Source organism: Megalops cyprinoides, chromosome 22 (genome assembly GCF_013368585.1).
Source record: "Megalops cyprinoides isolate fMegCyp1 chromosome 22, fMegCyp1.pri, whole genome shotgun sequence".
NCBI classification, from domain to species: Eukaryota; Metazoa; Chordata; class Actinopteri; order Elopiformes; family Megalopidae; genus Megalops; species Megalops cyprinoides.
Window position 1 is genome coordinate 10,923,375 of NC_050604.1, and position 27,233 is coordinate 10,950,607.

A 27,233-nucleotide genomic window follows, 5' to 3' on the forward strand; every position below is an offset into this window, starting at 1 on the left:
AGCAGAGCTCTAAAGGGAAATGAAGAGCAGGCTTCCGCTGCAGACAACGCCACTGTTTTGGCACATAATCAAACAGCTTTTAATGTCCCTGCGCTCACGTTTCACGTCAAAAAGCCTTGACAACATTCAAAGGAAAAGCCCTGGCTAGCTAAGCTGCACGCTAACACACTTGGATTTATTGATCAGTCAGACCTAACAGCTACAGAGATGTCCCATGGACTGATTTACAAAAGCCAGTGGGAAGGCATGCCGTGTAAAACACAAGGCCCTGGTTATAAACCTGACTCTCAGCTTACTGAGAAGTGTGTTCACTTCAGTTTTATCGCCTCTTGACCCGGTGCTGGCAAGCTCTACCTCCTCCTCCTGCAGCAGAGACACTGTGCTCGCCTTCCTGTTCATCTTTTCTTCATTAAAACCTCATTGAGCTTTCTGCAATTTGATTTCCCATTCATAGTGCTAACAGCGTAAATGTTTTAATGTTCCCCACAATAACAGCAATTGTAGCCAACAGTTTTGATAGTCTAAGCTCCAGATTTATACAAGCTAATAAAGCTGTAATAAGCTTTACTGAATTAACAAATTAACTACTGGTTTTACATTTTGAACTATGTTCAATATAACTGTGTGCCAGATGTGTCCAAATTAAAGTTTACAGCAAGGTTTCTTAATGAGGTGTTTTGTGCCCCACAAAGATAATATGGTAAATTACACCATTTGTATCATTAAAAGTGTATGTAGCATACTGTATAAAGAGCAAAGGCAGAGAAGGGAGGTGAGAAATGGAAAAGCCATCTGAAATTCCAACACGGAACTGCGAAATGCATGGGATTCTGTTCTCTGCAGCTAGCGGAGTAAAACCAGAGTGGAGCGGTAGCGTGTGCAACGATACTGCGGTAGAAAGAGGCTTAGCCCTGACCGTCTGCAGAAACAATAAGATGTAATGTTCTGTGCAGCTCTGCTCCTCGGGGTTCCCGTCATGAGGTTTGGTCATTCTTTTCAGTGGGAGCCAGCGAAGGGGGTCATCTGACTTCTGCCGTAAAGACATTCATGTGTGGTACATACCCAGACTGATAAAAACATTCTTTTATTTGTATATTTTCTCAGGGTGTATATGACCTGAATCACATCAAACTTGTGACCCACCTGCTAACTCTGAATGGATCTACTACATAATTGTATGAACCTTTTGACTACCAGGCAAAGTAGGCCACCTTCAGAGATCTTGTTTTGCATAAAATCACAATTTCTGTTGAATACTCCAACAGATTTTTTTAATTGGAGTGTGAACAGATTAAAAGTTAGTTTTTTTGTCACAAGAATATGCGGTGAGGAAAAATGCATTTCCATCCTGACACAGTACTGTACATGTATACTGTACCTCTCATGAGCTGGCAGGATGAGGTTACGTAACAGACAGCTTTAAATGGTAGGTCAGCACAAAGGCAATCAAAGAAGAATTTTGGTACAACGCTAAACTGATGAGAGTTCTGTCAAGACTGATTTAATGTGCTGCTCCCTTTATTAAACACAAATTCTCTGTTGAAGATCTATTTCGGATCAAGCTATAGTGAATGTAAAAAAGAAAGTGAACATACAAACATAAAATATAAGTAAAAGTTGCAGGACTCTTAACGTATCCATGAAGTTTAACTAGGTTAGGATGCCATTGACCTTTTCACCTGACATACTTTTCATCTTTCAGGTCAGCTTTACCTAGAATCTTTGTTGCAACATATAGTTATTTTACTTTCAGTGGCACCAATGCTAACAATCCTTTGACATGAGCATGATATGCTTGGTAGAAGCTGCATAAAGCTACTGAAGCAAACTTGAAAAACTCCTTGGGTTTCAGGAGCGTAAGATTTATCTGTACACAGATTCAATCATCTAATATGAAAGTTGTGTATTCTGATGGTTAACCTACTACAATACAAAAAACTCAAATATCAGTCACACTGCAGATGAATGAGTCCAATTACGAGTAATCCCATGAATAAGGATGGCTGAACTCCACAAATGGGTCACATGAACAGTTCATTCCATGTGTTCATAGATCTCAGTCATGGATTTTTTTCTAAACAAAGGCAAAGATTAATATTAAGCTACAGTCACAGCTTCTCACGTGATTTGCTATTTTCCAGGGTCTTTTCAGAAAATTAAAACAGAAGTAAAAAAAACTGTACATTGGAGCCAACTATATATAACTTATTGGATGAGCAAATACATTTTTAACTTAGTAACTTTAAAAAGTTCATTCATTCAAAGCATATTTTCAACACAGAAGAGAATAGAATTATTCCCTGGGCCTTCTCCACAGCCCTGTTTGAGTGCCTATGGGGTATTAATAGCCAAGGGACACAGAGATTGCATAACAAGTACAAACGTAGCTACACAAGTGCTGTAGCACAGCTGGTTTGTATGAGAAAGTTGTAGCCAACTGCTAAAGAACTGTCAGCAAAGAGAACATAGAAATGAAACACCAACAGTGGATTACAGCTCGGCTGTCTGTTGTCTCAGCTTGCCAAACATCCATCTCGTCATGAACAAGTCCCACAACACCGCAAAACAAACATAATTACTTAGCTAAACAGTATCACTATTACAGTTCAACAAAGAAATGGGTTAGCCATTCACAGAAGGTCTATGCTGTTTTTTTGGCTAAAGCATTGCTATTGTGACAGGGTGAACACCCAAAAAAAAGCATCTGGAATGTCCAGAGCTGACCCGAGACCAAAGCCTGCTGCTTTCTGACCCATGACACAGTGAGCCTAACAAATTAAAACACAGATGCTAAATCAGATCTGCTGCACAGCAAAGACGACAGCCTGTTAAGCACGTTTAGGTTATATGACTCAAAACCTTGACGCAACATCTCACATTCTTGTGGTACATACAGATACAATTTTTATATTCTAAAAAACGTTATTTGCTCTCATTGTTATCCTATTTTGGAGGTTGACTGTGCGCAGGTGGCCTGGAATTATGTGTTACTTTAACAACTGTGTTACTTTTCCAGGTTCAGAGTTTAATATAACATCTGGGTAAGAGCATCTGCGAAATGACAAAATGTAAATTTGATGTCAATCTAGTGCAGAGTAAAGCAAAGTTTCCACAAAGGAGAAAGCTATAACATCCTCTGCTCCTACGATTCATAAATACGTGTAAAATTAAAAGGCAGCTGGGGTGATTCTACAAGACAATAAAACCCATGGTACATCCAACTAAATTCCGTGGGTGTGGTTTAGGTCTATTTGTATTAAAATTTTCTTTTTGCCAAACCCCATGTATATTAAATGTGCATATTCAATCATAATTATTAGGTACTGTAAACTTTAAATGATTTTCCAGGGAATAGCCCAAGGTGTACTTTAAGTTCTTTTGTCTGTAATTTTTGACTAAACCCGTGAAAGCCAGACCATGTGACTTCAGCACGGTGCTTTGTATTAACACCACTCCTGAGAGATGGCAATGCATGCTACTGCGAAAGTGCATTCCTTGGCTCTCTCATAAATCAAGTGGGGTTAGGTTGGTAGGACTGAGCAGTTTCTGTGTGTAGCCTGCGTTTGAATGAATGGCAAGAAGGATTACGTCCTGTAATCCCCTGTAGTCACGAACAAATTACAAAGTTACACACAGCCCGGTATGGCAAACCCCAACATGAAATGCATGTGACTGCTTTCAAATATTTTGCTTTCAAGTACCACTACTTCAAAGTCGCTTAATGTCACTACTTTACTAGGGCTACCACTTCAGCGGTCTATGTGTATGACAGGTATACTGAAATCAAATTCAATTTAAAGTGTTAAGATCCCATTGCTGAAGATGTTTTACTTAATAAGTGTTGCAAAAAAAAGATGTAAACAAGGGAAACTAGAATAAACGGAATATTTTTGAATAGCTGACATACGCTTCATAAGCCGCATTAGCAATGCTTAGGAATTGCATTTCCGGTGGTGGAGAGATTTTTTTTTTCCTATGAAACAATTCAATATATACATAAATGCAAAGCCATATTTTCTCACAAACGTAAAAGGTCACAAAAAAACGCACAATGCGTAACCTGTGGAGTATGCAGAGTGCTCAGGGTATGTCTGATATTCTTCATCATCATGGAACATTCTCTCTCATTGCTGTTTTGTATATATACCCTCCATCAGCAACAAAAGTGTCTCTGTTTTATAATTCAAACCAAAGACAATGTGCATCCTAAACATTGGTCTTAAAAATCCTTGTGAGCAAACAACATCAACTATTTTGTCCACATAACCTGCTAATATTTGTGGAAACTACCTGGACAGTTCTTCTGAGTGGCAACAGCTTCTAACAGACACAAAATGGAATTCAAAAGTGGTGAAATGATAATAGTAATTACAACCATACCATACTATTGTGTATATGCTTGTATAGATTTAATTGGTCTTCTCCAGGTTCAGGAAACACTACTGTAAGATGCATCCATTCCCTGTGTTCAGAATATCATTTATTACTGGCTAGGTCACAGCTCACATATAATTGCTATATTACGGTTTATTGTGTGTGTGTGCCACATGCCGCTGAATTTTCGGAGGGCCAGTCGTACGATCCTGCTAAGTATTTCACAGCAATCTGCAACTTTTCCAGTCTGCAGAATACCGGGGACATTGAAAGACAATATGTAACATGGCGTCAGGTCTCGCTTCTAAATATCACCACCCAGAGTTTCTTGCTCACTATTTGACTGTTGAGAGGTCTACGTGCCTCATCCACCTTTTGGACATACGTTGAGGGAGAGGATTTCTGGAAGCATAATGGACACTTCTCTTCGGCAAGGATTGTTCTTCATCTTACTTTTGCAAATTTGCAAGTCTCAAGGTATGCTGGTTCCATTTTGCTTTTTAATTTAGCTATCCTGCTTTCAGTTTTATGGATATTCATTTCTCATACTTAAAACATGAAATGGTGGAAATTGACAGGTCCACTCATGCATTTTCTTGTGCTATACCACTGCTATATTGAATTGAATTATATAAATAAGTATAAGTAACATGGATGTTGCATAATTCACTCTTCTGATGAATGGAGGAACCTAATTGCTTTATGCTACCATTCCATCATGAATTCAATTCATGATGTAAATTATATGAGTTTTTTATATGACAAAAGGTTTCAATACCTATTACAAAATACCTAGATTACAAAAATGATTGGGTACCACAGATAATCACTGGGGAGGAGGGTCACTAGTACAAAACCTGGGGAAAATGTTACTTCACTACTAAATGTTATTGGTTTGAGCCGTCATAATAACTTCCTGCAATAGCATCTAAGTAGAATTTGCACGTACCAATTATATTCTAATTTGGATATCTTTCTTTTAGATCTTGTTACCTCTGACGCTCCATTGGTCGTTGAATCAAACCTGCCACCGACGGTAGTCATCGCAGAAGAGCCGCAGATTACGGAGGTGGCCCTGACAGCACCGGAGAGCACGGGGGACGTTGCGGAAGCCGCTGCGGAAGAGGCCGTCAGCGACGCAGCAGAAGCTGTGGTGCAGGAGGCCGAGGCCGAGGCTGGCGAGGACGCTGCAGAGGTCAGCCAGGAGGTTGCAGCGGATGCCGGAGAGCAAGCTGTAGCGCCCCCCGCGGAGGAGGCTCCAGAGGAGGCTGCAGCAGAGGCCGGAGAGGAGGTGGCAGTGGAGCCTGTAGAGATGCCTGCGGAGGAGGGTGGAGCGGCGGCCGCAGGAGATGCTGGAGAGCAGACTGTATCGGAGGCTGCGGTAGAGGCTGGCGAGGACGCTGGGGTAGAGGCCGCAGCTGAACCAGCAGAGGAGGTGCCAGCGGAGGCTGAAGCGGAGGTTGTAGAAGAGGTGGTGGGGGAGGCCGTGCAGGAAGCCGGCAAGGAGGTAGGAGTGGAGGTTGTCCAGGAGACTGGAGAGGAGGTGGCAGTGGATGGGAATGAAACGGGGGCCCCACAGGCAAGTGAGACTGAAGAACCAGGTAACTTCCAGGTTTTATGCCTAGAATATACAGAACACTCATCTCATTTTCTCATGTATCATGATGTGCTCTTTCCTGTGTCAGTGGCATGCAAAAATTTTCAATCACTGATAATCAGACATGCATTTAATCTGAATTTGTACTACATAGTAACAGAAAATCATTTTAGTACCATATGATTCAATGAAATTATTAACCCTGCTCTAAATGAACATATTCAGAGCAGCTCTGTGTAACTTGCAAGCATACCATTCCAAAAGTATGGGGTATGACATTGGAATTGTTCAATTTACTGTTGGACTATATATGATTTCATTATTGCTGTGGGACATATTTTGTGGTATTTACCTTTATATATTAATTGCTCATCACTATGAATTCAACAGCAATTTATCCAATTTGCATACAAACAAAAACAAAAGAAAGGTCTTCCAGTATAAATTAAGATGTGATGTGAAGCACATATTTTACTGCACCAAGCATGATGTTATGAATCATTAAACATAACAGCGATGGTCCCTTTAATCGCTCTTCAAAGTCTTTCTCATTAGATTCAATTAGAGAGGAGGAATGTGATGGGATAACAGTGAGGTCATGGGTCACATTTCCAGATATGATTTTAAGAAAAAAAAAAAGTTCTATCCTGCTTTCTGTTACACAGAACAGATTAGCACTTTGCCCAGCATGTGATATTTTCAGCTAGGTAGAACATTCTCATGGGAATTAACCAATTGTGAGCTTCGGAGAGCATCCTGGAGTGAAAATGTACATCTGTGTAGTGTAGCAGGATATTACATCAATAACACGGTACTATCAAGCTGACATTTTTGTTGTTTTTTTTTTTTTTCCACATATAATACCTTTACACAATCAGATAGCTCCTAAAATAAACAGCAAACGCAATGGTATGACAATCACATTGCACAATATGCTACTTGGTCATATTCTGAGTAACCTGCTTTTCTGAAAGGAGTAGACAGTTTAATGCTGATGCATGGTAGCCAGCATGTTATATTTTTAATGTGGTCAGTCCATAATGCCAAAGCTGCACATTTCTCCATTTGCAGAAGCAGCTATGAGCTGTGGGGTGGTATGCACGTATGTCTTGCGGGTGCATTATTTTCATTCCACAGGCCACACCGTGACCTATACGAGGCCTCAACGTAATTTTCGCTGGAATGCTAAATGTCTGCCCCCCGTCACAGATCTGACTCTGGGCCCAGCTGATACTTATGTGCCACCGGAGTCACAAGGCCCCGCGATCGTCAGCCCAGAGGAGGAGAGCAACGCCGTGGGGGGAGAGATCGGCGAGGAGTCAAATGACTTCAATGAGATTATTACGTCCAAAGATGAACTCCTGAACCTGGTCCCCGTCGAGGCCGTGCCAACTCTGGATAATGCCGTGGACGTGGAGGAGATCCCTGCCACTCCCTCTATCCCGCTCGTGGAAGAGGAGACAGCAGATGACGGCGAATTAATAGAAGCCACTGCTGACACCACAGGTATGGCAGCCCTTGGGAGAGGGAAATGACACATCACCCTGAAACTCTATTGATTTTTTTTTCCTCAGAGATTCTAACCTCCAGTTATGTCACTTTACTGGCACCAATCTTAATTTAAACATAATGTGCATTACTAATACCACTGTATTTCCAAATAGAGAGGGCAAATATTGTGCTTTATTCTGGCCATGTTTTCCCTCTCTCCTTCATTTTGCATACTTCTCTTTGCAGAGGGTGCTGGCTTGGGTCTGGAAGCCTGGAAGATTGGTGCAATTTCTGCTGCAGTATTTCTGTTTCTGGAAACAATTGTTATTATTGTTTACTTTCTCAAGTGTAAGAAAAAAACAACCAGGTGGGCTGCTTTTTCAATTCTGAAAAGTGCAATCAAAAGATAAAAATGTAGGTCAAATAATGATCAGATGTGCTCTTTTTTTGTACATAGAATTTAATAACACCCACTAGTATTGTCATTTTGTTTCCTCTGAAGTAACAGGTTTTGTCTTATTGGGAGGGGGGGTGGTTAAGAATCCCTTTAGCATCCTTCCACAGAAATAATAAAAGGACAGATAAAATTACCTTCCTCTCTGGATACTCTTATGCAGGGCAGCTTTAATTTGCACAGTTGGAATATTTGCTGAAGCTATTCAGGTTAATTACTTTGATCAAGGGCACAACATCAGTCTTACATCTGGTACTTGAACCCATGACCACTTCATTTGAAGCGCCATACAAGGTTTATAGCATCTCGCCGCCACCTTTATGTGGATGTATGAGGGGATTAAAGCTCACTATGGTGGGCTTTACTCTTAAAATCGAGTAATGTTTAACAAACTAATTCCCTCTTCAGTGGGGCTGTGCAAGCAAAGGCATCAGAAGACTGTGAGGCAGCTCAGACTACGACTGAGGAAGCCAATGAGAACGCTGTGACTGCCGATGAAGACCAAATACAACAGTAGGTGGAAACCATGCTCTCCTGCAGGTGTCCCTGTCGTCGCATGCTGCATGCGCACGTCAATGTGCGTACATGCACGCATGTGTGCATACAAGAAAATTTGGCAAGAACTCCAAAGGAAACACTGAATCAAAAGCATGGCCTATTAATGCCAAATTTAATACCCATACCCTTGAGTGGGGGTCTGTTATTTACTCTGTCTTGTTGAAAACCTATGGATAATCTAAAAATAAAAAAAAATCATGATACAAGTCGTGGAAAGGGCAACACGCACTAAGTTATTTCAGCCAATACCCTCTCCAATGGTTACCTTCTGGCTCCAGAAATCCAGATTTCAGGCAGAGTGTACATTAAATTTTCAGCCTCTGTGCCATCTGTCTAATACCGGCGATTCTCTGTGATGTTCCACAAGCAATTTCGCTCAAATGTGCCTGTTCGCAATGTGGTGAAAATCCAGACGGCACCTACTTGCAATGTTGGACAGCAGCGTGCTAAAAATAGAGACACCACTGTAACTTTTCTTTGTTACAGTAACACTGCTGTAACAAGGTATAAATTCCATATCCTGGAATGTAATGTATGTTAGTGTAATACATTGCCTACATTAGCAAGTCCATTTTTTTTTTTCAGAAAACGTTGGCGAATACACCTAATACAAAGACATCCGTTGTCACCTTATAAACCGTGACAAAAAGGAATGTGCAAGCAAGTGCTGATTCTTCAACTGAAGCACATGCGTGCAAATCCTTAACCTTAAAGTTAAGTACATATTGACCCAGATCCTAAAATAATGATTTTGCTAACTATACAGAGAGGGCCGCTTTCATAACGGAGTTTTACTTCGTTATAATTAAAACTCTTTGTCCTTTAAAACTAGTGATCAAAGTTCACACTTTCTCGCTTTAAAAAGGTGTATTCCCCTCCTAGTGTTGGGCTTTATACTCTGGATTGGAAATTTGTATTCCTACTACCCTTTCTAATTCTGCAGAAATTCGGATGAAATGATGCCACGTATACTATCAGACTGTCCGCTTCTGAATGGAGCTGTATCTTATTTCGTAATGCATAACTTCGGAGTTAAAAAAATAACAAATCATTGCGTTACCTTCAGATTCCGAAGACATTTCATACGCACCCTAAAACGACATGAAACCTTTTATGTGTTCATGGCAGGTTTTTTAAGGAACTGTACAGTAGTTTAACGGTTAACCTGGGTGGGGGTGAGAGGACGGAATAACGTTCAAAATTCAAGTCTGTTGCCTTCAGAAGTGGTGATAAAGAAGAAGTGATAAAGTCAATAAAAAATATTCCAAAGGCATCCCGTCCGCTCAAACCCATTTAAAAACATGGTGGAAATGATACAAGTATGGTGATATACGCAAAATATAGATAAATTTCTAAAAACATACCCATCAACAGGTCTAATCACTCCTTTCTGCTCAGTCTGTGTATTTTACTACGTATTTGCACCAGGAATTTTCCCGCCTCCGGCAAAACAGCTGACCGACACGAGACTGAGCTCAAGCATGGCAGCGCTGCACAACCTCGAGCGCCCATTAATTAACTTTTTATTTATTACGTGTATATTTCATAAAGATATTAAACAAATTTCACCCCCGCGGTGACTAGTGATATTCTTTTGTTAGGAAAGAACTCCTTCCAGTACATATTATCCAGTTTTATGTGCTTACCCGATCTGGTAGAAGAATAAAATATTAACATACTGTTAACTTATGCAGTCATTGAAAAATGTTTTGAGGACAGTGAAAACTCAAGGCCAGACCATGCAACAATATTGAAATAGAATGTTTTGCAGATAAACTGGATTGTTGTTTTGATGGGACATTGCTCCTTACAGTCTTGACATGCTGATCAATTGACAAGCCACGTTAATGAAGTATAATACACATGATATCAGTATATAATGCTTATTATTTTCCTTTTCAGAAATGCTATTTCTGAAACCTTGGATCTGTCCCAATCGCAACAAGAGGAGACCATGGCAGATATTCCACTAGATCCCCCTGAGAATGCTGTTTGTCCTGAGGACCAGGTGGATGATGTCCGCACTTCTGTTCTGTAGAGACCCCATTCGTTCCTGTCCAATGTTCCATATTTCTTATTCTAATCCATATTTGTGACTTGCTTTGGTAGGATCTCTGTTAGTCAAGATAATGCTGTGTTACTGTGTGGCTAAATCAACTGCAGTTAACTCTTTGAGCAAGAAAACTTATCCACTGTTGGATGTTCATTTGGGCACACATGGTATATAGATATTCTTTTTGTCAAGTGAATTCCTATGTACTTATATCTGAGTGGCTAATTATTGGAATATGTTTAATGTTGTATGTGCTTCCACAGCTGTGTACATTATGTCCCTGTGTTGCTTTTTTCTTTTTTTTTTTTTTTTTTTTGCTATATAGTTATTGACATAATTTAAGTTACCTCATGTTTAATCTAAATACATCCACTGTAACCTCTGACACACACGTTTTCATACTGTACTCATTCATAAAAAGATAAACATATGCTTACCTGCCCATATGCACATAAACATATACATATATATACACATATAAACAAATGTACTTACACATGTGCACACACACACACACACACAAACTTAACATGCTAACACACAAAATATACATACATATTTCAGTGTAATATACGGCACAAGTGAAAAAAAGGGAATAATTATATGCTACTGGGTCCACCTGTGAACTGTTGTAGTTCAGGGAAGAAAGTTAACATTTAGCAAAAAATAATAACTAGAATTCATATTGTAATCTTACATTTGAACAAAACAGTATATAGTATATTTAATTAATTGCACCATGTATAAGGGCAAAAGTGTTACATTGACATATTGCCATTGATTGTACTGGTATATGCATGTCTATGATACAATTATGTTGTGTCCCACAATGACATGTGAAGAAATATCAAATTAAATCATTTTCCAATACAGTGTGATGTCTCTTTTATCATACCTTTATTCTTTATTTTTAAAAATATGCCACAGGGAGAGGGGGGACTCTAAACATATAGAGTACGTATCTACAAGCTGCACTGTTCAAATGGATACATAAATCAATAAACCAATAGACAATAATATTTGTTCATACGCAGGATTAAAAAAAACAATACAAATTAATCAGTTATGAACAATATCACTTTGCTGTCTGCAATGCTGCTAAGGAAAATGCATGACCTTTTGCATTTTTAAGCAGAAGAAAAATATTCAGTGTGTACATTTTTTCTGTTGTAGAGAATCATATTTCGAAGAATCCGTGTTCACAAAACTACTACTTATTTTCTTTTGTTGGAAATGTGATGCGATCACGAGATCTGAAACGTTGGCAGTCATGCATTATGGGGGTATTTAAGAGCACAGGCGTATGAGTCTGCCGAGGGGCCATTAGTACAGCGCAGACTTCTAATGAAAGAAGGTAGATAGTTAACACGCTCAAGTTGATTCTTTTAAGTTTGTCAGTAATACAACGCAATTTCTGAACAAGTTCGTTTTAAAAGTATTAAAGTATTAAAACCATTTTATCTTTTATTCAGGGAGTGGTCAAGTCAGATTATGAAACATGCCTTTATTCTCGTATATTACTGGTGGCGAATATGATTTTGTAGGAATGAGGGTGATAACTTCGCTTAATTGCAAAATGTAAGGTAATTGTATTTTTCTTCTCTTGTAAGCATGTGGAAGTATGGGTTCCTGGTCGCCTTCTGCGCAGTTTTCGTGCGCGCCCAGTTTCCCAGAGAATGTGTGACCCCCGAGGGACTCCGAAGTGGTCAGTGCTGTCCGTCTCCGACTGGGGCTCCGAATGACGAGTGCGGATCCAGCACCGGCAGAGGACAATGTGTATCAATCAACGCAGACAGGCGACCCCACGGGCCCCAGTACCCTCACGATGGCCGGGATGACCGTGAGCGCTGGCCCCTCAGGTTCTTCAATCGCACTTGCCAATGTAACGGGAACTTCTCGGGTTACAACTGTGGACGATGCAAACACGGACTCAGCGGAGCTAACTGCGACCTGCGCGTATCTGTAGGTAAGGTAAAGCAAACTGTGTACAGGTGTGTGTGAGCGAGCACACGACAACGTAGACATGCAATATTAAAACGAATCGATTGTTATAACGCCATTGTAAAGTAAAATGTTTTCTATTAACTAAATAAAGCTCTATTTATGAAAAAAAAACGTTTTAGATGTGCATTTGGGAAAAGGAGATTTTTTCTGGAAAACAGTTGATTGAAATAGAATTTCGCCACACTCCATGCAACAAAAAAAAAAAAAAACGATGAGCATCACACATGAGGATTGTAATTTGAAATCAAACGTTCGCTACCGAGTACTTGTTTGAATTATGCATTTTAATTCTGTCTCCCTTCCAACGCATGTCCCTAGAACAGGCAAATGAGGCATGTTGTTAGTGATTATTCAGTGCAAAGAATCTCTGCTGATCTGCAATGAGTACTGCCTTGTCCTCAGTCAGGAGGAACGTGATGCAGATGAGTGCGGACGAGAAGAGGGCGTTCGTGAACGCGCTGAACCAGGCCAAGACCACGGTGCACCCAGACCTGGTCATCGCCACCAGAAGGTACCAGGAAGTATTCGGGCTCGATGGAAATACCATGCAGTTTGAGAACATCACCATCTACAACTACTTCGTGTGGTCGCACTACTACTCGGTCAGCAAGACGTTCCTGGGAGCCGGGCAGCCGAGTTTTGGAGGGGTGGACTTCTCTCACGAGGGCCCGGGTTTCGTGACCTGGCACAGGTTTCACCTCCTCCAGCTGGAGCGAGACATGCAGGTAAAGGAGATGCGACACGGTGGCAGATTCTCTGTATCTGAGACGACAGTTGCTCCAGGTTTAATATCAACTGAGGCAGCTGACATGCCGCACAATGTCATGTTTCATTACAGCTGCAGAGTAATGAGTCTATTGTCCTGACAGTTTTTAACTATGGTCTCGACTTTTATGGTTGGCTTTTATGTATGTATTATTGTTTTTGTTGCTAACAGTAATAATAATTATTATTGTTATATTTTTCTTCTTAATGTATCAGTTTATTTCTCATACAACTTCTCTGTAGTCAGATCTGAACAGGAATTTTAGTTGCATGTAAGTAGTTAATATGCCTTGTTGTACATATGAGAAGATGGAAATGACACATCTGTGCTAATGCATCTATCATATGATGAATAATTGTTGATAATAATAATTTGTACTTATTTTTAATCATCTTTCACACTTTAGAAAGTCACCTTATATGCATGTAAGATAAGTTATAATTACCATTAAATCAGATAAACAGTGTGAAGAGAACATTTTGTTCATAATTGTGTATGTAACATCTCAACAGTTTAGAAATTAATAGATTCTTCAGAGCCAGACCACATAACATTTTTTTTTTTTTTTTTTATAACCACACTGTCCGTAAACAGACATTACTTTGGTGATGCAACCACACAGACATTCTGAAGATATGCTGTAAACATGGACATAATATACTGTTTTATCCTGGTGTGATATGTTGACATTGTGTCATGTCGGCTCTGCTGACAGTAAAGATTGCATTGCTGTAATTGTTTTTCATGAATATGTAGGACATGCTCCAGGATCCATCCTTCGCCTTGCCCTACTGGAACTTCGCTATCGGCGGAAACACCTGCGACATCTGCACAGATGACCTGCTCGGGGCCAGGAGCAGCTTTGACGCAAACACCATCAGCTCCAACTCACCCTTCTCTCAGTGGAGAGTGGTCTGTGAGAGTGTGGATGACTACGATACACTGGGGACAATCTGTAATAGTAAGTACTCCGCTCTCCCCAGTCCAAGTCTGTTCTCTGAGAACTAGGGTGAGGTCTCCGGTGTGATAGTCCAGAGCTGTTCTCTGAGAACCAGTCTAAGCAGTCCACTCTGTTAGTCCAAGGCTGTTCTCTTAGAACCAGTAAGTTCACCACTCTGTTATTCCAGAACTGTTCTCTGAAAAAGCAGTGTGAGTGCACCGCTCTGGCTCTTCTATGAAAAACACTATCAAGTTGTTTACTGTTATTCTTGTTACAATGTTTACATCTAATTGGACCTTAAAATACGTCTGAAGTTTTCTGGTCAATGAACCCTCAGGGAAAGTTGTACTGAGCACACGCAAAGTCAGCAGGCCTCACAAGGCTGGCTGATTAATGCTTGGCACATCCAACCAAACATCTTCCTCAAAGAACCCCCCTGAGTGCCTTTGAACTAAACGCTAATGGGCCTACACAGAGTGAGACCGGATTTGGATTTCAGAATCCAAGTCGGTTTAAAGTACTGAATCCAGACTTCTTGTCTTCTTCTGTCTTCTTTTTTAAAAAAAAAAAAAAAAAAAAAACTTTTAAATTATTCTTTCATCTTTAGAAAATTAAAAAGTGTAGTGAAACAGGTTTAGTAAAACCCTCTAATATCTAGTAGTATTACTAAATATGTACTAATAAATGCATTATTATTATTATATTACTGATAATAATAATAGTACTAGTAGTTGTAGTTGTAGTAATTGTTGTTGTTGTCGTAGTAATACAAATATAGTATATTCAAAGCCCATGGATTACTGAGTTAACACTAGAAAAAATGTGGATTTCCAGACTTTTAAGATTTACCTACATGCATTTGCTTTCTGCCAAGGTTTAAGACAGCTCATGACCGGAATTCTCGTGCTTTGCTGTTGCCCATGTTTCCTGTTAATCCTCTTACGCATCAGAGCATTCGTTTGCCTCCCATGAAATGGTTACTTTGACCTCCTGATACGAGCGGAGTCCTGTAGGGAGGAGGGAATCGTTAAGACTGGCTGTAGCCAGACCTGGAGAAATCCCTGCTGGCCTCTGCGATTAACCGCAGTCAGACTCAATCAGACTTATTTTGCACCAAGTTTTGCATGGTGTCTGGTTTGTTTGTGTGAGCCTGCTAAATTAACCGAATAAGTCTGACTTCTGTTTTACCTCATTTTCACAAAAGTTTTTTTTTTGTATTACTATAATTTTACATATCTCAGTTTGATATACTTTGTGTGCATATGTGTGAACGCACACAAAGTATATCAACTCGGAGGATATGATGTGATCTGCTCTCCATATTCTGGAGATCCACGGTGTTCAGAGGTTTTCAGAGGCGCCTTTTATCTTGCAGCTGACAGACATCTGCAGCAAAAAAGGTTATTCAATACCCTGTACAGTCAAAGACTCTCCTTAAGTAATTAGCTCCTGAGGTGGAAACAAAAACAAGAAACCTAAGTGGACTCCAAGCAGTCTCAAGTGTACTGCAATAAATTGTGCCTCAAGAATTCATGTCACATTTATTTCAGTTGCAGAACATTTCCAATAAGTGAATTATGCCATTTATCTTTTAGCCTATTGATTCACTTTTGTGTCTGTCTAAAACAGCTAAAACAACAGATTTTCAGCCTCTCCCTATTTTGTTCTGTAACCAGTGTGTAACGCTAATTAGCAGTGCCCCCTAATGGAAAAAGTGCAATATGACTGTCTGCAGAAAGAGCAGGGAAAATGATCAAACCTGCTTTTTGGCATGCATGTGAAATCAACAAAAAGGTGTGGAAATTTTTAGTTGACAGTGGTTCAGATTAATTCATGCTATGGCCTTTATGTGGTATTCCAACTCAGTTTTATTAGTTTTGATGCCTATATGAAATATGCAGATTCTGATGCAGCCAGGAATGTAATTTCTACTTGTATTTTGGCTGCCTATATACAGCGCCATGAGGGTGTACCAGATGCAGTACAGCCAAAGAACATAGAACATGGTGGATGTGCCCAGAATGCAAACAAAAGCTAAAGGCTTTGGTGGGTTTGCACTGCGGAAGAGTGATGTGACAGTGGTTTCGGTATGAAACCACTGTTTCAGATTATTTCCGTCAGTGTTTTTGCTGTATTATAACATGGACTATTGTATTTACCCTCAATTCTTTTGTAATACAGTATCACAAAATATAAGGTACAATGCCGAATGGAATGCCAAAAAAAGAATGCAGCATACAATTAAGATGTGTTCTTAGCAGTGCTTTGCTTTGTTTTGCATTATTACCCAGAAAAACAGAAAGCTGTTGCATTATTCATTTGCTTTGCAGGCACGCTTATCCACAGAAATTATATCTGTTTTACACAGTTCTCTGCTGAAGGGTAACAGCAGTGCTACTCAGATGTGTATGCCCAAGTTCCACCACTGATGGGCAGGTTTTGTAGTTTTTCGGTCTGTGAGGCCTGGGTTGCATCAGCTTCGTCTGGTCTGCCTCTGAGTGTGCCCTGTGTGCCCTGCAGACACGGAAAGCAGCCCCATCCGGAGGAACCCGGCCGGGAACGTGGCCAGGCCTATGGTGCAGCGGCTGCCCGAGCCACAGGACGTGGTCGACTGCCTGGAGCTGAACACCTTCGACACCCCGCCCTACTACTCCACCTCCTCTGAGAGCTTCCGCAACACCATCGAGGGTGAGGCCCGATCAGTCTTTCACCCTGAATAATCAACCAACCAACCAACCATCAAGAGCCCCTCCGGCACAAACGAACAAAAGTGTATCCATTCATCCAACTTGAATGCGTACACTTCTGCTCATTTGTGCTGGAAGTCACGCTGGATAAGAGCGTCTGCTAAATGAATGTAATCAGAATCAGAATCAGAGTCAGGATTAGAAATGTAATGTAATGTAATGTATTTACACAACAGATTTTTTTAAATCAAAGTGGTTTAGTTGTAGCAGCTCACGCGTGTTGGTGATGTAGGGTGACATGTAATATGTGATTTGATGTTCTGTTGTTTGCCTTTGTTTTGTGTCCAGGTTACAGTGCGCCGCAAGGAAACTACGACCCTGTGGTTCGCAGCCTGCACAATCTGGCACATCTGTTTCTGAATGGCACCGGAGGGCAGACTCATCTGTCCCCCAATGACCCAATCTTCGTCCTGCTGCACACCTTTACTGATGCCATTTTCGATGAATGGCTCAGAAGGCACAGCCCTGGTAGTCTTAATATTTATCTTCTATTTGGACTGAAGCATACCGTTTGAGATATAAATTTCTGGCATACTGCTAATATTAGCATGCACTAGAAATATTTATGAAATGCTCTTTGGGTAAAGTGCTCCTTGGGTATTTCTTTGAATGAATCATCACTGGTTGATCCTGCTGCTGGGGTTTTGCATTTATGATGTGATGGGAGGATTTTGAGACAGTTGTTAAAGTTCCTTGGAGCAATATAAATATTTCTAGATAAGGAATTCAGGGGAAAGTATTTTTGTGGACATACCAAGCAGACACTATTTAAATTGACCAAATATTATATCCGATGGCTCAAACGGATGTTGGTACCACTTAACAAATGACACAACTTAGAGATGCACACTGTCTGAAATAGCCTCTTTGTAGCTGAATTGAAGGGGTGGTGGCACACGTTTTTTGGATGACACTTCTGTGCACAAACACTGTGTAACTTATTTCTTCCAGATGCAGCAGTTTACCCTGTGGAGAATGCACCCATTGGTCACAACAGAGATTTCAACATGGTTCCTTTCTGGCCACCTATCACCAATGCTGAGATGTTTGTGACAGCCCCTGAAAACCTCGGCTACTCATATGAGGTTCAGTGGCCAAGTGAGTATTACAGCTACCGTGATTCAGCAATAGGTTAAAAATAGTAAATATCAACTTATTGACCAAAAACAAAGTGACAAAAAACATTACATCCTCCATCTTCTAATGTATGGCATGTACTACAGCTGAAAAGTGAGATCCATTTGATAATAAGTTCAAGGTGCAATGTTGTGGTGTTGCAGTATACCATCATATGGTTTGTGTTGTTTTTACACATTATGTAATGTTGGACCAGTCTCTCTCAGATATACATCTGTGCTATATTTATTGGGAGGAAACCAATGCGTGTTTAAGAAACAGTGCTCACCAAGCGTTTCTGTTGGATGATGTCTACAGCTCGCCCGTACACCCTGACCGAGATCATCACCATCTCCATTGTGGGCGCTGTCGTTGCCATAGCCATCATTGGCATCGTGACCACATGTGCAGTCCGTGCACGGTCATATCGCACAAGCGAAGGTCGGCAACCCCTGCTTGGAGAACAGTATCAGCGGTATTCAGACGATCTCGACCGACGGCAGGAAAAAACTCAGTCTGTGGTCTAAGATTTGAGGATGACCGTCACTACAGTCGTCTCCTGTCTATTTTTTTCATCTGTAATCAAGTTATTAAAATTGGTTTTACATCTATAAATGCTGAGTAAGTGTGTTCTGTGCTGTAGAAAATGCTCACCATAGTTCTTGGCTGTTCAAGTAACTGTAGAATAGTTATTCGCAATATTTAACATCTGGAGTGCTTTGCAACATTTTTAATGTGACTTAAAATATCATTATTAATAAAAAAATGCATTTCAGATAAAAGCCTTTCAGAAAAAGAAATCTCTACATTAATTTATATATTTGTTTGACATAGAGATTGCTGAAGGCTTTTAGCCATAATGTGTTGGATTTTCTATACTAAAATATTTATTCTTTGACTCTTCCACTCCCATCATCCTTAAAAAGTGGTGCTGAACTTACTTTACTTGTGTTGTGCACTTTGCTGGAATTGCGAGGTAGCAACTTCTTTGACATAAAAGTAGCCTATGTCAGTTGTTGTGTGGAGTATTTGTTAGAAATGTGAGTGACATTAAAGGTTTACCATTTTATTCAATTGTTACAATTTTAGTAAGCATTTCCCCCAGCAACTACACAATTTTAATTTCCATGGAAATGAAACAAAATGCATATTTTCAAATAAATAAGAGGTTACTTTGTCTGTTTATTTTTTAGTAAGTCTCTAGATTTATCCAGTCAAAAGGAAGAATGAAACTCTGCTTTATATCTCCCAACTCAGAGACAGTCCTTAAAACAGGAACAATATAAACTATGTTAATACTGCTGATGTTACCAAGAGAGCACACTAGCACATATCCTACACCTGAACAACACAAATTGATAACATTTAATCCTCTTGGCTCAGTGCCTATGAGAAATTAGCATTAACTACATGTTTAGACATGTTTGTAGTTTATATTATATCCAAAGGCAATGTAATTGAAATTACATAAAAGTAAACTGTATGAGGTGGGGTAACCTTGAGATTTGGCCAGCGCTAGTACACATGAAAAGTATGCCATTATATATGAATGAGCTGCTTGGGGATCATAAATGTATCCCTGCAAGATGAATATGGGAAATATTACTATACAACAAGCTGCCTTTCTGTGTATTAAGCTTTGATGGAGAGAGGATGCACTATCTTCCTCTCAAGTGCTGTCTTTGTTATGTGAAACACTTAACAACATTTGTAAAACATATCCTGTAGTACTCTCATGATGTTCTTAAAGAAATCTTGAGGGAGTGTAAAAAAGTAAGTATCTCTCAAGGCCAAGAATGAATTCTGCCCTAAAACCTTATTCAGTGTCATGCTAGTCGTATTCAAAAGGATCTTTCAAAACCATGCATTTTGGCATGTATTAGAAACTAGTTTCTGTCCAGTTTTTTTTCCACATCCATTTTTTAAGGCTTGATTTCCTTTGTCCACCAGGGGGCGAGTGTGCAAACATTAGTGCACAAATACCTCAGCCTTGACAAATTGAAACATCACTCTCATATCATATGAACAATCATTTTAAGAAATAAACCAGAGCAATTGACAAATTCAGCTGTGTGTGTGTGTGTGTGTATGCGGCGAGTTCAGACACTGCAGCAACTAGGAGCTGAAAAGGTGAAACTCGTCTTCATAGCTGGGATTCAATATGCCGCAGCTGTCATGTGCAATACATACATAAGTTTAGTGAACTTTTGAGCTTTGTCAGACAACCGTATGAGCTGAAAAATGAAACTCACCTTCATATCTCGGATTCATTCATTCATGTAGCTGTCATATGTAATTACCTTGGCGCCTGTAGAAACCTGTACACATGCATGTACAGGGTGCATGACTGACTTTTCAGCTTTGTCTGTTGTCTCTCTACATTTCACAAAGTAGTGGATGAGTCATGGTTTATGGTCCTCGCGATTGTCTAAAGACTATTTAAAAAAAAAGTATGTGTGTGTGTGTGTTGGGGGGGGGGGGTATGTTGACCCTACCTATCTCAACGGTGTAGTTGTGAAATCTACGCTTTTTGTTAAATTACGGTAAATGGGCGGAGTTAATGCGGTCCACCTGTCGGAGGGTGTAAAGTTGCAACAGATGAGGAAGCGCCGTGCAGCAGCGCGCACTGTGTGCTGCCGCTAACCTCTGTTCCCAACGGACTGGGCGCAGAGACAGCCTAAACCCAAATGGATACAATTTATGTGCTCCCACCTCGAGGACTGTCCTGCCGTTAAATCTGAATGACTTCCTTCCATGGATGGACTGGGTTCATGTCTCTTTGTCCGTGGTAATTATATGAAAATGGATCTTCAGACGGTGCAATAGGCATTAAAATAGAAATGGTCCTGTAGCAATTGCAAGCAAACTCAGAGACGCTCATTGAAGTCATTTGCTGTGTCCTGTTTACTTATTATAGAAGTTAATGACCCTTGGTGACATCGTAAAAAAAGTTGTCTTCGACTTATCACGTGGCGCTTCTGTAGCTGCACATTTTACGAAATCAGCAGCTGTTTGCACAATGGAGGATAATCTCGGGCTGGATTTTAAGGATATCGAGACAAAGTTGGGTCGCAAAATTCCTGAAAGTCTCATCCGATCAATCACGGAGGGACTGCAGCACGAAACAAAAGATGAAAAGCCGGTGACGCCAGCTGTCCCCCTTAACCAAGAGTCCGCCAACGCCTCGGTGCGTTTGCAGCGGAAGATGACGTTTCTGAAGCAAGAAATGGTGAGTGTTGACTGCAAAGGTAAACCTACGTATGTACTGGTTCACCTGTATGGCTTTATACGCTGTACTTTGTAAGGTTTTCTCTACGCGCTGTCTTCATAGGCAGTGCACTTTGCACATCAGCGCTGTAATGTTTACAAATATCAGCTGGTATTCCAGTCGGTCAGCTGCTACTTGTCCTTGTGGGTGCAGTTGTTCTGTGTTTTGGGCAAATAAGTTTGTGGACTTTCTAAAAAAAAAAAAAAAAAACGAAAGAAGCGTTTTAGTTATTTGCTAAAGCTATTTGTCGCTGTTCAAAATACTGCATTCCAGTAGAATAAATGATTCAACTTGTTTGGAAGAAATTAATAAACCCAGAAGTTCCCAAATTAATGCTTTCTAGGCTTGGATCCAGCTGTCTGCTCCTATCAGTGAAAAGGGGCATTGACCCACGACTTCACACAGCCTATGGATTACGTAACCAACTCGGCATTACTCATAATTTCTGCTGTCGCTCCATAGTGCGGTATATGGGTATATTCAAGTTTGGATGCAATATAGTACACCGGAACATTTACAAGAAGCTTTAGTGGGCATTGTTCTTGATGCTTTAAAAGTCCAACCCTGTATGCAATTGCTAAGTGTATTGTCGGAGTTTTCAAGCAATACAATTATAGCACAAACTAACAGTAACAAGGGGGATTTTATTGCACGTTTCACCCTGTGATATGTTATCTGATTGAATGTACCAAACGTCGTCTTTGTATTGATGCTAACGTTTCAATAAATTACTTAAGACTTCATAAAGAGGATCTATACAGTGCATTAAAAGGCTGGATGCCTCCATAATAGTGTTATATTAGGGACACTGAGCCATTCGAACAATTCTCAAGATCCTTATCAGCACTGACAGCTGTGATGTCGTTCACCCATCTTTGTTACCAAGAGAATGGTCGCAATAAAGCTAATGTCTTTTGACACAAAGGTTACCACACACAGTCCTGACAATGGAAACGTTTGCTGGTCAAGCGCCTTCTTAACAGACTCCAGGGAAGTCAGCAATTCTAGCCACTCACATAGCAACCTATCAAATGTAATGTCTGTAACATGGAAAATAAATTTTCAGCTTGTTTTATTTTATCTTTGAGTGCTGACTTTAATATTATGATTTGTATAGCTATACATTTTATACACATCATTTTAAACTGATATCTAAAGTTTTCATGATTTTGTGCAAATAATTAAGAAAATCACAAGTCTGTTTTGTTGATGGAAACACTACAGGAGCAATAGGAAAACAGTGATAAGAGAATAGAACAAAAGACTATGTATACACACACACACACACACACGCATACACCACATGTGATGTACAGTTCAAGGAACTGGGCGCATAACCAGAAGGCTAAAAGTTTGACTTTCAGGTGGGGCAGTCACTCTGTGCTCTAAAGGAATGCACTTAAACTGAACTTCCCTAACAAAAAAATCTGTTTTAGTATAACATGTAAAATGTAACCTGGACAAATCAATCTGGAAAATTGAGCCTATGAAAGAAAAACAGGATACACTTTTTTACTTACAGTTACTTCACTGCCATCTGAAAACATTCACTCTGGTTAGGGAATGTTGAAGGCCTTGTTTCTCACAAGCCAGCACTGATGCCAAAATGATAAAATGCAAAATTTCAGCATTTGAAAAACAAAGTTTGTCTTGGAAACGATGTACTGTAGGAGGCGTTGCCAGAACAAACTAATTACATTGTTTAATTTAAAGGTTTTCAAACCCAGTTTTTATCCTGGTTTTCTCAGCTGTTTCACTCAAATATGCAGTCAGTTGTTCCTGTGAGATGTAACCATTAGAAGAGGCTGCTGTTATTAAGCAAATGCTGACTACATTGTTAGCCAAACTGGTGCATTGCAAGTGATTCCAAGCACTGCTCAGTGTCATTTAGCCAAATTTACAGACCCATCTACAGAGCCTGTCGCGCACTATCAGACTTAGCGGTTTTTGATAACAGTACAGGGGCTGTGCTTTGGGCCACTTATTTAAGTGCTGCATGTTTGTTGCAGTTCAGGGAGTATGTTTATTCTGATAAGTTTTGGAGACATGCTGTCTCTGGGTTCTGCTTAACGTGCGTCTTCAACATCCACTGCGCTTTCCTCGTATTACAAAATATCCAGAATCTGGATCTCAAAGGCTAAATACTTAATGATTGACAGCATCTGGGTTCTTGTTAGAACTGAGGGGACATGCTTTGTCTCATCAATTTTTTTGGGCAAGATATCTATGGCCCTGTTTTAAAGGTCCATCAAAAATATATAATTTGTTTGAAAAATACCCTTCAACTCCTTGACCAAGTAATGAATCATGCTCATTAAATCAACAGAATATTGCAGAAACGTTGCTAATTAAAATCTTGTTTTTACTTGTTGACTTTATGACCATTTTTATGAGCCAAGTTTAAAAGTTGGACAGTACAAGCTGTCTTTCTTCATGATTGCAATTAGGCCTTACAGTTCTCAGAGGCACTGAAGTAGGTAGGACTGGCACAGAACAAACCATGCATGCTGCAGCTTGAAGGCCCTGCTCAAAAATATGAGGTCGTGCTGCAGTGCACCTCGGGTGTAATTTCAAGGAGATCTTAGGAAGCATGTCGTTTTTGGCAGAGCAGCAACGCCAGCCCAGACAACAGATGTTATTGAAACATAACTCCCGCAGATGTGGATAACCACTTCAAGCCACCGCCACACTGCTTGCTCACGGGGTCAGAGGAGGGTCAGTTCTGGCTTTGATGCTAACTTTTGCTGTGAGGTGAAGTCCGTTCAAGCTTGCAGTGGTGTTAATTATTTTCCTCATAAAAGCCACCCATAAGTTAGATATTACAGCCTGTCAGTCATCACTATTTACACCAATTGCATACTAATAGTTCAGGCCCGAATAAAATGTAGTCATTCAAGCGTGCATAAAGCGATTGAGATAAACTTATGAAGTATTGTGTGCTGTGTTTGACTGCAGGCTCCACATAAAGAACAATATATTGGCCAATATTACAGATAAAACAGTGCTCTGTGAAAATTTATCATATATTTAACCTGGCTTCCAGTCCTGTATTCTCTGTTGGCCATGGGCAGTTAAAATGCTTATCAAATACAGATGTGAAATCTCATATTGAAATTTAATTATGTAGGGTACAAATGTGTAAAAACGTTTTAGGCTTCTAACTAGAATGTGGTCTGTCCTTAACTTCTAGCATCAATTTGATGTAAGGTTTTTTCCCCCTCACAACATATTATGTTATACTCATCAATCACAGTCATGACTGAGCCCGTAATATTAAAAAAAAATATCTATATTTTTATTTTTATTTATTGATAAATTGTTAGCTACGGACAAAGCACATTATGATTAGACTGAGGTGTCATGCACACACCTCTTTTAACCTGACAAAAGTGCTTTTGCTTTTTTTTTCTTCACAAATGCACACACATTAGTAACCACAGTAAGAGAACATTGTGTACACAGTGTTGGTAAGCTTGTGTTTTACTCTCGGTGGTGATGGAAACATCTGTCGAAAACAGGGTCTGTGATGCTTGTTTACATTATTAAACAATTGGAGATTGCTCTTGGAGTCTTTCTTGATAATCATGTTGTGTGGAATGGAATAACAGAATGCTGCATGCTACTTATGCCTTGCTCACTGTGAAACTGCTACCAGTGACTTCCCATTCACTTCGATAATTTAATTTCACTAGCATAATAAGCACTACTAAAAACAAGTTTCATCACCTACACTCAGTGAGACTTGCAGCGGCTGTTGTCACTAACACTTGTAACAGTACAGTCAAGTTCACACACAGTACAAAGACCAGAAAGGGAACCCACAACTATATTTAGTCACCACGTGAATGTGGATTACATGAGAATAAAAAATTAGTTTGAATGTGTGGTTCAGTCTGATTAGCGAAGATGTGGTGGTCAGTGGAAATGATTATTGCTGAAAATGTTACATTTGGTTAAAAAAAAAGCATCACACTGTTTGAATCTGTGAAGCAGCAGCTGGCTCTGGTAGCACAGTTGGCTTTGTGAATGTTTGTGAATGTTTGACCGCGTCCTGGTTTTCTCAAACCCAGGCTCACCTCCGCGCCATCGACATCAAGCTGATGCACCAGCTGCTGTCCATTAACGACGGGATCGAGTCCATCAAGTGGGTGATGGAGGAGAAGGGGGGCCTCTCCAGCCGGGACAGCAGCCTGGCAGGCAGCCTCTACAGCCTATCTGAGAGCCAGGGCACCTCCCTGCGGGGCAGCCAGGAGAGCCTGCGGGACGGCAGCGAGGGGCTGGATGCCGTCTCCATCGGCAGCTACCTGGACACCCTGGCCGAGGACCTCCCGGGCCACACCTCCCCCTCGGACCCCGACAGCTTCTCGGAAACGCCGGCGATCCGGGAGACCCTGGAAAAGCCCCCTCTCTGCAAAGACAAGAGGGCGGACTCGGACGAATACTACTGCTTCGGATAGCATGTACCGGACCTCACGACCACAGTCGTACTGTCTGATTCGTGTGCGACGGCACGGCGCTCCATCCTGCTGCTGAATTTCTTTTGGGAAGCGAGGTCACAGTCTTGGTTTATGAACACAATAACAAAGGGCCTTGCTACACACGCCCAGCTTCAAACTGAGAGTGGCATTTCCGTTTACTGTAACTGTAGTTCCTGCGGTAAAGATACAGCACTGTGATACACTACCACCACCAGCTATTTACAATAGATCCAGGATGACAGATACCAGACAAAGCCATGTGTCGAGTGTGTTTTTCTTAGGGGTGTTACAAAAATATGACATAATTATTATGATGGCCTTTGCTATAATTTGAGGAATGTCCTAAACATTCAAAATTTGTTCCCCACCCCCATGTTTTCTTTTCCTATTCATCACTGTATCCACTGGGCAAGACATTGGCACAGACAGATATTTAAGATTCTCACAGATCCAAGTAATCTACTAATAAGGGGTTATGTGATTGTTTTGGCATTAATAATCTCCTGCTATTAGATGGATTTTTGAGACCGCCTCTCTGGTATCTTGGCTCAAGGTGCTATGTGTCACAAAGTGCATCCAGAGCTATAAAGCATTAATAACTGTAGTGCAATTTACAATGCAGCATATGCCAAATACTACACGAGACCACATCTTAGTGTTAAATTCGAATTAAATGTACTCTACCATCAGGACTAATGTCCAGAGTTGCCTTGAATTGGACCAAAACATTATATTCTTCACTTGGAGGAAGATTGCTCTCATGGAGTGAAATAAGCTAAATTGCTCATACCAAAGTCTTTTTAAAAAGGCAGTGTAAATAAATATGAAGAATTTAAAACTTGAATAATTTATTGACAATTCCATATATATATATATATATATATATATAATATATATGTATGTATATGTGTGTGTGCAGAGGTTGTAGTTTTGATTAACAAGTAACTTTATGATAGAGGTCAGTCGGTGATAATATCCTGGAATGTTGTCCTGTTGTGATCCCAGTAAATATGGTACACATTGACTATTTTGTGACTGACAAGCAAAACAGAAGTGGTTTTGGAGCATAGTATTTGGGTATACACATGGTTTTCCTCATTTGTAACAACACTCTGTTTTTCTTTGAGACATGTGACAATGTTTTGAGTTTTTAATATATTGTGATGTTTGGCCTGCCTTCTTTATAGGTTTTCCCAAATTGGTCAAAATGAAACCTTTTGGAAAACTCACATTGTGTGATTATTTTCACTGTCACGCAGCTGTCTTAAACATTTAAATTTATTTCACAGAATATGCATGGGGTCAGTTCAGTCCAAGGTTTATTTGTGCTTATTTAAATAAGTAACCTGTACTTACATTAACAATGATAAATTAATTTGACCTGTTA

The 27,233-nt window shown here is 40.2% G+C and overlaps 2 protein-coding genes across 3 annotated transcripts; both read left to right on the forward strand.

Moving 5' to 3' along the window:
• The first annotated feature begins 12,138 nt into the window (after nucleotides 1-12,138).
• On the forward strand, nucleotides 12,139-18,627 carry tyrp1b (tyrosinase-related protein 1b). 2 transcript variants are annotated; one of them, XM_036517074.1, is made up of 7 exons: nucleotides 12,139-12,493; nucleotides 12,934-13,256; nucleotides 14,054-14,258; nucleotides 16,758-16,925; nucleotides 17,273-17,455; nucleotides 17,936-18,082; nucleotides 18,419-18,627. In XM_036517074.1, the coding sequence occupies exons 1-7, from the start codon at nucleotides 12,139-12,141 to the stop codon at nucleotides 18,625-18,627; spliced, it is 1,590 nt and encodes a 529-aa protein (XP_036372967.1). The 2 variants fall into 2 exon arrangements, with proteins under 2 accessions (XP_036372967.1, XP_036372966.1); XM_036517073.1 differs by having other exon boundaries at nucleotides 17,273-17,452.
• A 2,085-nt stretch (nucleotides 18,628-20,712) lies between these two features.
• LOC118769849 (leucine rich adaptor protein 1-like) lies at nucleotides 20,713-26,561 on the forward strand. Its single transcript, XM_036517198.1, has 2 exons — nucleotides 20,713-21,329; nucleotides 25,439-26,561. The coding sequence occupies exons 1-2, from the start codon at nucleotides 21,024-21,026 to the stop codon at nucleotides 25,823-25,825; spliced, it is 693 nt and encodes a 230-aa protein (XP_036373091.1). The 5' UTR covers nucleotides 20,713-21,023; the 3' UTR covers nucleotides 25,826-26,561.
• Nucleotides 26,562-27,233: the final 672 nt, after the last annotated feature.